At 36.1% G+C, this 13,244-nt stretch overlaps 1 protein-coding gene across 3 annotated transcripts; it reads right to left on the reverse strand.

The window, feature by feature from the left end:
* Nucleotides 1-677: 677 nt before the first annotated feature.
* LOC113138924 (solute carrier family 28 member 3) lies at nt 678-13,244 on the reverse strand. Of its 3 annotated transcripts, none has more exons than XM_026321793.1 (17): nt 12,688-12,808; nt 12,059-12,138; nt 11,808-11,899; nt 10,351-10,540; nt 9,359-9,503; nt 9,125-9,238; nt 8,929-9,006; nt 8,356-8,436; nt 8,047-8,127; nt 7,768-7,893; nt 7,330-7,460; nt 6,450-6,618; nt 6,139-6,336; nt 4,906-4,987; nt 4,558-4,656; nt 4,017-4,131; nt 678-766 (listed from the first exon to the last, which is right to left on the reverse strand). In XM_026321793.1, exons 1-17 carry the CDS (start codon nt 12,751-12,753, stop codon nt 703-705), a joined length of 1,911 nt encoding a protein of 636 aa, XP_026177578.1. In that variant the 5' UTR covers nt 12,754-12,808; the 3' UTR covers nt 678-702. The 3 variants fall into 3 exon arrangements, with proteins under 3 accessions (XP_026177578.1, XP_026177579.1, XP_026177576.1); XM_026321794.1 differs by lacking the exons at nt 678-766; nt 12,688-12,808 and adding exons at nt 3,583-3,870; nt 13,141-13,244; XM_026321791.1 differs by lacking the exon at nt 678-766 and adding an exon at nt 3,583-3,870.

The following is a 13,244-nucleotide window of genomic DNA, read 5'->3' on the forward strand; positions in this document are numbered from 1 at the left end:
AATTTTAGTTAAACTTTTCAGTGGAACTATATTTATCAGATTTGAACCCAAAGACAAATATTAATACACAAGGAGACCAAAATAGTTTTTTAGGATCAGATCTTAAATAGTTTTTGTAAGGTAAATTTACTTTAGGCTTTTGGGTAATTACTCATCTCTATTTTTCCCAGAATGAAATATTAATATAAAGATAATTTTAATCTGTTCCTCTTGTTTTCTGATTTTTTTTCATTGCTGTTCTGACTCAGTCAGGGATATTTGCTGATTTTACATTTTGAATAAATTAGCTCATTTAACATATCTGAGAATTACCAACAATATAATAATAATACAAATATTTGTTATTCCTTTTATAGAAAAGAGATAATGCACCAGTTATTTTTTTATCATCTCAACTCAAATAAATACAGAACATTTATCCCTAGTATTTCTTTCCAGTAAACACAGTTCAGAGAAAAACTCACACACATAATCTTTTTATTATGTCGCCATAATGTTGTGTTGTGTTATTAAAGATGTTTTTTCATCCAACTGACAATATATAGAAATCAAAATGTCCCTGCAAATTTGATGAGCAAAGCAAATAGGATGAATGTACCATCAAAGATACAGACTGAGAAACATATTTGATCAATTGATGCAACTTTAAAGATATTGTATCCTGTACTTTGTTTTACCTTCGCAAACTTTTTGTCCCAGACATCATGCTTTCTTCTCCCTGATTGAACGGCTCCGTGTTTTAAGAAGTCTGTTTTTCTTGATCTTCCTGAAAAACATGAAAATGAAAATTAGTTCTGTGGGATTTTTTTTTTACTTTTTAGGGTGGGGGACACATGATAAAATGGAGCCTAAAAATGTCCTATGTGTCAGCGTCTGCAGGCTGAGTCCAATGTTCCCTCTCTGTGGGTGTGTGAAATTCACACATGTGAACACACCTCCTGCCCGCAGAGAAGGGAGCCATCTGACCTTTCGTTTGTGGCGGATTTAATGAAGAGACTGTCATTTGCCATCTCTGTGACTGCATGCTCATCTGACACATGCAGATGCCGAATGCGCAAACCCTTGAAACCCTTCCCTTTTGTTCAGTGGTCTGAGTTGATAATTTCTGTTTTAACCACAGAGTTACTTAGACATATTGGCTTGACTGGCAGACTAACCTGTGGCGGGATGTCTATTGCTGAAGGTGGAAAAATAAGACACCAGTGACATCCAGTGGAGAAGAAATACTCTTTTACTACTTTTACTAAAGGACAACTGCCTGTTGGTATGGCAAGCCGTTTGAGCATAAATTCCATATCCTTGATATCAGATGTTCATTTCATATACTAGTTCAGTCTTTGTCAGAACTGGCTGGACATTTGATTGCACTAGTTGAACAAGAACCCTTAGTAGTCAATTTTCAAACCTGGGCCGTGGGATATGGTACTTCTCCATTCAACACTTAGTGAAATTTTCGAGCCTGGACTTGGGTATATGGTACTTCTCCATTCAACACTTAGTGAAATTTTCGAGCCTGGACTTGGGTATATGGCACTTCTCCATTCAACACTTAGTGAAATTTTCGAGCCTGGACTTGGGTATATGGTACTTCTCCATTCAACACTTAGTGAAATTTTCGAGCCTGGACTTGGGTATATGGTACTTCTCCATTCAACACTTAGTGAAATTTTCGAGCCTGGACTTGGGTATATGGTACTTCTCCATTCAACACTTAGTGAAATTTTCGAGCCTGGGCTTGGGTATATTATGGCAAGGTGTTTGAGCATAAATTTCATGTCCTTGATATCAGATGTTCATTTCATATACTAGTTCAGTCTTTGTCAGAACTGGCTGGACATTTGATTGCACTAGTTGAACAAGAACCCTTAGTAGTCAATTTTCAAACCTGGGCCGTGGGATATGGTACTTCTCCATTCAACACTTAGTGAAATTTTCGAGCCTGGACTTGGGTATATGGCACTTCTCCATTCAACACTTAGTGAAATTTTCGAGCCTGGACTTGGGTATATGGTACTTCTCCATTCAACACTTAGTGAAATTTTCGAGCCTGGACTTGGGTATATGGTACTTCTCCATTCAACACTTAGTGAAATTTTCGAGCCTGGGCTTGGGTATATTATGGCAAGGTGTTTGAGCATAAATTTCATGTCCTTGATATCAGATGTTCATTTCATATACTAGTTCAGTCTTTGTCAGAACTGGCTGGACATTTGATTGCACTAGTTGAACAAGAACCCTTAGTAGTCAATTTTCAAACCTGGGCCGTGGGATATGGTACTTCTCCATTCAACACTTAGTGAAATTTTCGAGCCTGGACTTGGGTATATGGTACTTCTCCATTCAACACTTAGTGAAATTTTCGAGCCTGGACTTGGGTATATGGTACTTCTCCATTCAACACTTAGTGAAATTTTCGAGCCTGGACTTGGGTATATGGTACTTCTCCATTCAACACTTAGTGAAATTTTCGAGCCTGGACTTGGGTATATGGTACTTCTCCATTCAACACTTAGTGAAATTTTCGAGCCTGGACTTGGGTATATGGCACTTCTCCATTCAACACTTAGTGAAATTTTCGAGCCTGGACTTGGGTATATGGCACTTCTCCATTCAACACTTAGTGAAATTTTCGAGCCTGGACTTGGGTATATTATGGCAAGGTGTTTGAGCATAAATTTCATGTCCTTGATATCAGCTGTTCATTTCATATACTAGTTCAGTCTTTGTCAGAACTAGTTGGACATTTGATTGCACTAGTTGAACAAGAACCCTTACTAGTCCGACATTTACAGGAGAAGAAATACATCTTAGTAAAAACCAGTGATACCATAGTGTAAAAATACTGTGACAGTCCAGCATTCTAAAGTTTACGTAAATGAAAAAAATACTAGCATCAAAATATACTTAAAGTATCAAAAGTCCTTACTATGCTAAATATCAATATTTCAGAATAATATTGGATTACAATGAATGCATTAATACCACACTTTGTTGTTTTAATTACTTTATGTACTCCTAGTGACGTAGTTTAATTATTTTCTATATATCTATAGCAATCCACCATAAGGTAATAAGAATTATGAAATTAATTTACCACATTTTCAATTACTAATCTAAATCTGCAAATTGACTGTAAAAAATTATTACGTAAATGTTTGTCCCTACAAGTACAACCACAAAAGTACTGTATACTTACACATTCATCAAAATCAGATGAAAGAAACTGCTTGGAGATGTAACGCTGTACCTGGTACATTTGACAGTGGCTTGTTGTTTCTTTCATTGTTCATTCATTCATTCATTCATTTAATCATCATTCATTTTTTATTTCCACTGCTTTAATACAATATATGACTTACACTTTTTGCACTATAGACTTGCAGTCCCATATACAATATAAATGATAATTGGCACACACACAAGCACACTTTTTTTTTTTTAAACTATGTTACATGTAAAAAAGCTAAACATACAGTATATCTACCATTAAGCTCACATACTGTATTTTATTTATTTTATTTATTTAACCAGGTAAGCCAATTGAGAACTAAGACCTGGTCAAAAGGCAGCATAAAAGGCAGGCAGTACAAAAGGGGGAAAAAAAACATCTACAATAAAGCTAAGTAGCTAAAATTAAGTGCCGACATCTTGGACTATTGTTGGTAGTGAATTTTTAGAACTGGAGATTGGAATGAATGAGCTGAGTTTTAGTGATTGTTGTAATTAAAAATGTTCGATCTAAAAATGTAGATTCAAGGCACCAAACTGCAATTGAAGTGTGTTGTGGGTATGAGCATACAGCAGCCTCGCAGATTGCTCCGACTGAATCTTTCTCCGATTGTCACATTCAATGGCACATACACTGCCACACTGTAAATAAAAAAAAACACACACACACATACATCCACACACTGAATCATAACTCTTGTTGATTGCGATGTATTTATAATTGTAGTAAGATATCAATAAATATTTATGAAGCAAAATGGGTACAAAACATGGTCAAACACACACACCTGTTATAAAGTTGCCTGCAGCAAGTGACCAGTTCTGGGCTGCTGGTCACATTAGTACTGTTAAACACTGTGCTCAGGAAATGGGGGCACTGGAGATCAGGGATGTACACCATACCTTAAAATCAACAGAGCATTGTCATTATGAAAATCATTATATAACTTACAGACATACTAAGATATTTTATGCATTCTATTTATTTTCTGCATCCATTAGATCTGTAATTAAATTTCAGTATGTATTTACATGTAAAATAGAACTATGGAGCATAGAAAATTTTCAACTAGAGGTAACATATTAGTTATTAGGGAAATTTACTTCAACCATAATTTACTTTAGTGCAATTCATAGCAATTATTTCCACTTTATATTCTACTTTAAAATTAAAATGGCTATTGTACACATTTGTTTCCAAGTGCAATTATTGACACAAGGTTCCGTTGTGTCAAAACATTATCAGCTACACTGTTTATGTAATTTTATCTTTCTGCAAGGTACAGTCAGGATAAAAAACATATTGTTTAACTGAGGCCTAACAGTCACCTGCAATACAAGCTGTCATGAAACAGGAGACGCTGCCTGCGATCAGAGCCCTGAGACCACAACTGGAAATGTCTGACTGTCTATCTGGAGCCATGGTCGCTGGGAAAGAAACACAAACAAACAAAACAACAACAGTATGTTAAAGAACAAAAGACAATAACATAGGTTTGACAACTATACATAAACATACGCACACATATATAGCTGTTTACTTTGTTTTAAGACTTTCTGTTAGAATATGAAAAAGTTTAGACTGAAACATTTGTCAAAATTTTATAATACATGAAATGAGCCTGGAATTTCTTGAACTTTAATTTTGCCATTTGCTCAGCCTTACTAACAACTTACTCAGCGCTCCAACTATAATCCCCAAGGAAGCAAAGTTGGAAAATCCACACAAAGCATAAGTTGCGATGGTTTCAGAGTGGACCTAGATGAGGAAATGGATTTTATCTAAATTGTTCAGTGAAAAAAATGTCTAAACATTCTTGAGCATTTATGTGTGGATTCATTTATACTTTACCATACCATACCACTGCACTACAAGGCAAAAACAATGGCATTTGGAACAATGAACTCCCTCTAACATCCCAATTACAACAATTTTTAATGATAAGTACATTGCTAATCACCATAATTAGTAATCTACAGTTCATGAAATAGGCTATATTCTGTAGCACGTCAACAGTTAAGGTGGATGGAATTAATCTTACGAAAGGAACTTGTTGATTAATTTAAAAAAACAACAAGGTACAACTGTACCTTATCAATATTTCACAAAATGGTCAATAAAACTTGCATAATGGCATAGTTCCTATTATATATCAATACAATTAAACTCAAAAACCGTAGTTAATGTTGAAATAAGGGACTTTTGATTCTGCTGTCAATTTCAAAATGTCACATGAAGGAAATCTATAAGTATCTGTGACAACAATCACTCATTCAAGGTGTTGAATCACCAGCCTACCACACCCCAAATAGAAACACAGCCACTATACTAACAGGGTGAAGACATGACTCAAGAATACACTGCACTCTGTGGACAAAGCGGTGACTACAAACATGACACAAAAACATGATTTTCTCAAAAACTACTCATCTTACAGCTAAAATGATTCTACTGCTAGATTACTAACATCTTTCAGAACACATGTGGTGCATTTTGTCCAGATAGGACGGTAAATGACACTGTGAGAACAGACTGATTGATGGGCAGTTACAGGATCTAAAAAGAGCAGATTGGCATTAGAGTGGATGGAAGAAGAGCTGACATACCTAACAATCATGGTTACATGTCTTCATGATGCCAGGGAATTGGCATGTGACAGTATTTGTGCTTGTAGATTAAAAACTGAAGTTATCACTGCAGTTTAGAGATCCCTTTTCTGGTCTGAAAATAAGCTCATTTTCACATTAGCTGATGATGTCATGTGCTGTTAAACTCTGAAAATGCTATAAAACGCTCAACCTAAACTTAAAATGAATAGGATACATATAATAAAGCTTTACAAACTAAACAGAAACAAAATTAAATCATTTAAAAGAAGCAAGAGTTAGAACACAATGAGTAAGACTTACACTAATAAACTGCTTTACATTGTTCACATATTCAGGCCCTCCTGCCTTTCGCCTCTTAATTAACTCTGACAACTTCTGATAAGCCACAAGTTCACTGAGGAAAGTTTTTATCCCAATAAGCTCAGCAACAATGAAACTGTCCTCCCAGGAAACGCCCATCATCAGGGAGAGAGGCATGAAGATGTAGGAGCAGATAAGCTATCAGAAAACCAGAAAGAAATATGACAGTGTGGGTCAATATTTAAAAATATTTAAATTAAGTATATATTGGAAATATGGTGTTTGTGTGTGTGTGTGTTTAGCTTCTTCACCGTAAAGCTGAGCTGTGGACAATCTAACATCCCACCCAGCCAAGAGAGAATGGCATCAAATAAGGCCAACAGTGCCAGGAAGGAAATGAGGTTTACAACAATATTGGCCACTAGACCCACAGCATGAGAAGCACCTTGGGATGCAGCCTCCAGAATATTTTTGATCTCTCTGATAAGACATGGACATTTGAAAGGTTATATGACCCTAAATCATGTGAACAATATCTCATCAGAATATTACAGTGTCATCGGCATATTGGTGTTGATGGAATGATGATTATGAAATATTGTGGTCTGTTGCTGCAATGCTACACACTCAAATATAGGTCAAAAACGTGGTTACAGTACATAACAATCTGAAATAGTATGACTGAACTGAGCTAAAAGCAACATCTACCACAATTCAAATTCTTCTTCCAGTACTTTTTTCATTGCATGCAAATATACCATGTACATGTTTGTTCTTGTGAGCTATTTTATCGTTTTTCTAGAGCAAAATTTTATTGTGGCACTGTGGCTCTACACTGTAGTGGATTTGCAATATAAATAATAATTGGATACTCAGAAATATAAGCTTCTTTGTATATAAGCATGTTAATGCAGTTGAAATCGCTCTTACCTTCAATGATGTGACATTTGTGACTGATTTGTTTGATGATAAATATTTGAAGTGTGATTTTATATTTAGCCCTGAAGTATGGACAGGTAGGGTGTTTAACTATTCATGAGAGTTGCTACAGAGCTAAAACAGATGTTCTTCACTATGTCTGCAAGTCAACACTACAGACAAAAAGTCTTTAGCTTTAAGTTCATACTTCATCATCTATTGTGTTGTGTGTATTGTGTATTGTGTATGTATGTCTATTCTGGTGTCCCCCACCCTTTTTCTATTTTTAGGTCACGAATGGTGTTTATGCTTAGGGTCTCCGTTTCAGGCCAGAATGTCTTGGCGATGGCCAGGCTGGCTGGAGCAGACATCAGTGATGCGGTCAACAAGTGTGTTGGCTCAACCTCAAATAAAAGGCACATACAAAACGAACTCAAAGGCCAAGCTTTCACTTCCTGACAGAACTGTTAAAGTCCTTTGTAAACTTAAACTTTTGACTTTAGCACCGAATAATATCCTAAAGCAGTGCTTATTCTTATGACTTTGGGATATTACAAACGACTTCCTACTTAATGTTGGAATCAAACCAAAAACAGAGCTTCTAGCTTTAATAATTAGCATTTTCTTAAAAGGTATTCTTTAAAATATAAACTTAACTCATGATAATCTTAGTGCCCTCTTCATCTCCTCCCACACATTTTTCTTCCTTACCCCAAGGGAGATAAAGGTTCCCATGAGGGAACCAGAAATACTGGCAAAACCACCTGTCATCAAAGCATGGATCTCAGAGCGAGTTAGCCTACTTATGTATGGACGAATGAGGAGAGTGGATTCTATCTGAAAGAGAGAGATTAAGTGCTTGGTAAATTTGGATTCATGGATACATTGTAGTTGAATATGATAGTTCTTGTTTCAACTCTATGGTCATCATGGAAGATGTACTAGAAGTGCTACTGAACTGTGTTTTAATGATGGGTATTTCTGTAATACCTGTCCCAGAAATATATTTCCGGCTGCAGTCACTGATTCTGTTGGAGATGTTCCCATGATAATCTCTATCATGTATCCAATCTGGGGAAATATCATTATGCCACAGAAATATCACAGGACTGAACTGAACAATTTATAAAATACACAAATGAATGTACTCATCGTATCATTATGCTTATTTTTAATTACACTAGAATGATTATTTATCTTTTATTACTTAAACTATATTTCTATTAAAAAATAATTGGTTTGAAATAATTGAATGGCATCATTATTCTCCCAGAATTTGAACTTTATCATCTTCCTCACCTTGCAAATGAGCCAGGGCATGAAGCCCAGGTAGTAGAGAATGGAGATGACAGAGCTTATAAAAACCAAAATCGGCATCACCTGCAAAATGTCCAGAATCACTACCATCATCATCATCATAGTCATCGTCATCATTGTCACTGTCATCATCATCATCATCATCATTATCACTATCATCATCTTTGGCAGCACTGAGTATGTTTATAAGGACACTAGTATGCAGATTTTGATGCTGGTTTTGTTCATTTTCAGAATATGACTTAGAAGATAAAAACCATGTGAATCACATATGACATGATTCTAGCAATATTCACATTCACATTCAATACTCACATTTCCATGAGCAGTGGGGGCTCTGAGTGAGTGATTCTGGACAATATTTTAGTCTTTAATATTTTTTGGGCATGTACAGTATATTGTCATTTCATTGTTTATGTTCATATTTTTTGTTTAATTGACAAATTACTGTAATAAGCTAATGAAGTAAATGCACACATGGCAGACTTATCCAGGTATTATTATCATTTTATCAATGCCTCATTCATATGTGCATCATACTGGTACATGTCATACCTTGAAGGCAAAGAAGTGGTCTGTGTAACTGTCACCAAACACAAACTTAGACCCAACATCTGAGAATGATATAAAATTCTGTATAGAGAAAATTTTGAATTGTTAAAAACAGAAGCAACATTTTGAAAATCTTTTTTTTCATGAAAGTGGTAAATGTTAAAACTACACTGCAACAGGAGTGTTTGTGTGTAAATACCGTTGCTTGTTCTCCAAGCCATCCCAGTGCATCTGAGCCAAATGTCGTCCTGAGAATCAGCAGACCAAAGACAAACTGTAGCCCAATCCCACATAGTAAAGTTTGCCAACACCACTGCAACACATATACAATACTTAACTATTTACATGACCAAAAATGTATTTGTCAAAGTAGGTGTGTATGTGTATGCACAAGTGTATGTGTGCATGTTAAGGGTTGAATTGCATTCCTTACCCTGAATGGGTGTTTGGAGAACAGCAGCATTAAGAAGATAAAAAGCAGCAAACCAAAGAAGGACACAAGTGGTCTAATCCCCTGCTGAACTACGTTCAGAGCAAGCCAGAATACCACTGCCAATAGCATTAACATATATATTATCCTGGAGAGGATGGGAGACAGAAAAAAATGATATGGACAGGAAGGAAGGACAGAGAAGAGATATTTATTAGCAAGCATGTTTCAAAGAAATGACAAACATTCCCTCTCTTTTATAAGAAAAATATTTATATACCCAGCTGGCACATTGCTTAAGAGAGGACTTTATAGACTGTATAGAAAGCCACTCAGTCAACTAGATTCTTAAAATGTGACTGATTTGTAGCTGACTTGAACCAGAACCTGCATTTTTTTCCCTACACAGTATTAACACTGAGGTCAAGGAGATTGGAACTACTTAATCTGGCTGTATTTAGTGGAAAAGACTTTGTTCTTGAGGAGAAATCAAGAAGCACATGAATTATTTTTAAAGAGAACAGTACAAGTTCTCTGACTGCTAGTGGAATATACTCCCTTTATATATCTTAGTCTTACCCCTTTAAACCCCTTTTATTTTGTCTGCACTAACTGATTTATTGTCCATACAGAGGCAGCAGATACAAGATTTAAACATAACACTGACAAATTTTCACCTTGATTTGATGCATGTGTTAGCAAACAGGTGTCTATTCACTCATGTAGTGAATAGGGAGCAGCATTAACTTGGATTTGGAGATGAACCTCTGCATCCCTGATAAATGTAAGTCTTTTCACCCCGTTTTTCTCTCCTATAACTATAACAATATGTTAGTGATAGCTACAACAAAGCATTTTTAGTGTACTGATTTTACAGTGACTTGGTTAAACATTTTTTCATCTTGTCAATATGGTTTAAAAATCAATAATTCTCCTAAGGAAGGTGCACACTAGGGGTGGAAAACGTACAATTTAAACATTGTCTCAGTCCTTACCATCTGATCCTGAACCAATTTCTGGTGAAAAGGTCTCTGATAAAATGGAGCTTCTCCCATGCCTGGTCGCCATAGCGTTCCATCAACCAATCCCAGACCAAGAAGATTATGGTTACCAAGGAAATGACCAGCAGCCCGATGGCCCGGTGGAAGTTCAGAGCACATGCTGCTATCACTATGGCAACAAAGCCTGAAACAAAATTAGAATTAATATAAATTACATCCCACAGTGCTGATAAAATTTTACCCCTTTTATTAAAACTATTCTCATCTTTTCATTTATTTGCTGCCTCCAGCTCCAGTTAAAAGGCCTTGAGGGGAAATGATTTAATGTTAGCACTAAAATTACTGGCCTTCCATATAGATCCACTGCATAGCTGAAAATAACACATCTTCAAAAGACACCACTAAGGAATCAGTGGCTCTACATGTTATTTATCCCTCTGTTACAAATGTTGGAAGAAATACTCAGATCTTTTAAGTATAGAAAGTAGCAATAATACAGTGAAGAAATCACTGTTAAGATGTTAGTTCATGATTTTGCTTAAAGAAATTAACATCCAAGTAGCTTACTCATTATCCAGAATAACCCATTTCAGAATAATGTTTGTTATGTTATTAAGGTATTTCACTTAAATGGTAGGAGATAATGTCTTTCACCCAAAGAGAGCTGGGATAGGCTCCAGCAGATCCCTGTGACCCTGGTTAGCAATAAGCAGGTATAGATAATGTATGGATGGATGGATGGATGGATGGATGGTAGGAGATAACAAATGCATTGGCAAGTAATTGTGTGTGTGTGTGTGTGTGTGTGTGTGTGCCTGGACAGTAGCATGACACACTCAAACATATTTCATGTGGTTTTAGAAATGATGGCTTTATATTCACATTGAGAGCTAACACCCCAAAAAACAAACAAACAAAAACTGTTCTTTCTGTATTTTCCTGGTCTGTTCTACACACACACACACACACACACACACACACACACACACACACACACACACACACACACACACACACACACACACACACACACTTTGTGTCCATTTCTCATGGACACAGATTTCAGTCCCCACAATGTAGCAAAAACTAGGTCTCTCTCTCTCTCTCTCTCTCTCACACACACACACTCACACTTATGTCAATATGCACAGCTAGTTTTGCGAAAGTAGACAGCACTTTACAAGCTGTTATGCAAACTGAGAATTCTAGAAATTCATTTTTCACTATACTTTGCATTGGTAATTTAATCATATGTAGCTGGAAAATCAAAAGCACCAAACAAAAAAAGTCAACTGTGCAGAGCAGAGGACATACAATTATATCTCAATGTTTATAAGAACCTCTTTCATGCTGTAAAACATGCTTGATGATGTTTTAGCTAACTTGTGGCGGTGCCGAGACAGAGATCTGTTTTTGAGTCTCAGTAATTAATGCAAACAAAGATCATTTACCTGCTCCTAAAATCAAACGTATAATCAGGTGGATTTTGTCTCTGTACTGTGCCAAGTAGCCCTTGAATGCCTCCAATTTCTTCTCCAGCGGGCTACAAACACACACACAGAGAGAAGGAGAAAGATAAGGGGGATAGACAAAGACGAAAGACATACATGTTACATCAAAGCTACAACAGAAAGGCTGGTGATTAAGAGGACACAGAATATCTGGCATAAAAAGATATCATCAGATGGCAAAAACAAACAACCTTTTGTTCTCTTGGTCTGTCTTTTTTGGCGCACCATCGACTTCAGAAGAACTGCCCACTTCAGTGTATATCTGATCCATCTGAAGATGAATAGGCCAATATTAGGATATATATATATATATACATATACATATATATATATATATATATATATATATTTACACAAAGGTGCTTTCACGATAACACATATTTACTTGGAACCTATAGACCAACTGAAGGCCTGAAACACTATTTATCTTTCATACCTAAGACTAAAGCCACAGCAGATGTTTACATATTAAAATCTCACAATATTTGCCAAGAGATGCTGTTTTTAAAGCATTTCTGCCAACAACTTTCTTTTGTTACATGCTGCTCAAAGATATTTCAGTCATGTGGAGTGGCTGAAATGGAAGAAGCTTCGTAAGCTTCTAACTTTGTATTCTACTTGAGTAAATATCATCAGAAATGTTATTTTATACATACATGGTGTACAAATGAAGGTTTACTTAACACAAGTTAACACGACATATTGTGTGCTGATGAAACACACTTCCAGGTCTCCGAAATGTTTCCAATTATTTTAAACAGCATGATTCAAGAATACCTTGAGAAACAAGTCTGGGCTGTATTTAAATACTTTTTCCTACCTCTAAGTCCAAGGCCTTGTTGTCTTCCCCTCCTTTTCGGCTCTTCTCTAATGCATTTAGTGCCATTCTTTTACAGTTCGTATGTTAGTATGTTCAAACCCTGGCTTGCAGACTTATAAACACACCTGTCCTGCCCTGTCTCCCTCCCATCTACCCTCCTTCTTTTCTTCCCTCCTTCTTTCTAGCCTTGTCTTTTTGCTTGTTATTTTAGTCAAATGTGTTAAGATCAAGTCATTTATTTATAAGAGTTTCTTTCTTTTTGCATTTGATGCTCTATTACCTTCTATATTTGTAAGAACACATGTTGACATAAGGCATTTTCTACTGACTTACTCAAATCGTTATAGGTCTTTTGAAGTGAGGAGTGGTCCTCTCAAAGATAGCCATACAGGTACACACACAGACACACACACTAATGTCTCAATGACTTTAGGATACATTACATTGACTTACCTTCATTTCCTGGTGACTTAACCTACCCTTAACCTAAACCTAACCTAACACCAAGGTGTCATTTTGGAGACTTTTGTTCCCCCATAAGGACATTCAGTCTCCAT

This window comes from Mastacembelus armatus, chromosome 9, assembly GCF_900324485.2.
Source record: "Mastacembelus armatus chromosome 9, fMasArm1.2, whole genome shotgun sequence".
Lineage (NCBI taxonomy): Eukaryota > Metazoa > Chordata > Actinopteri > Synbranchiformes > Mastacembelidae > Mastacembelus > Mastacembelus armatus.

Excerpts from the sequence above, each read along its gene's own strand:
- LOC113138924 (XM_026321791.1), bottom strand. The coding sequence starts at position 12,753 with ATGGCACTAAATGCATTAGAGAAGAGCCGAAAAGGAGGGGAAGACAAC. Across the intron at positions 12,139-12,687 it reads ACAAGGCCTTGGACTTAGAG|ATGGATCAGATATACACTGA; the intron begins GTAGGAAAAAGT and ends ATTCATCTTCAG. Across the intron at positions 8,437-8,928 it reads ACCACTTCTTTGCCTTCAAG|GTGATGCCGATTTTGGTTTT; the intron begins GTATGACATGTA and ends GACATTTTGCAG.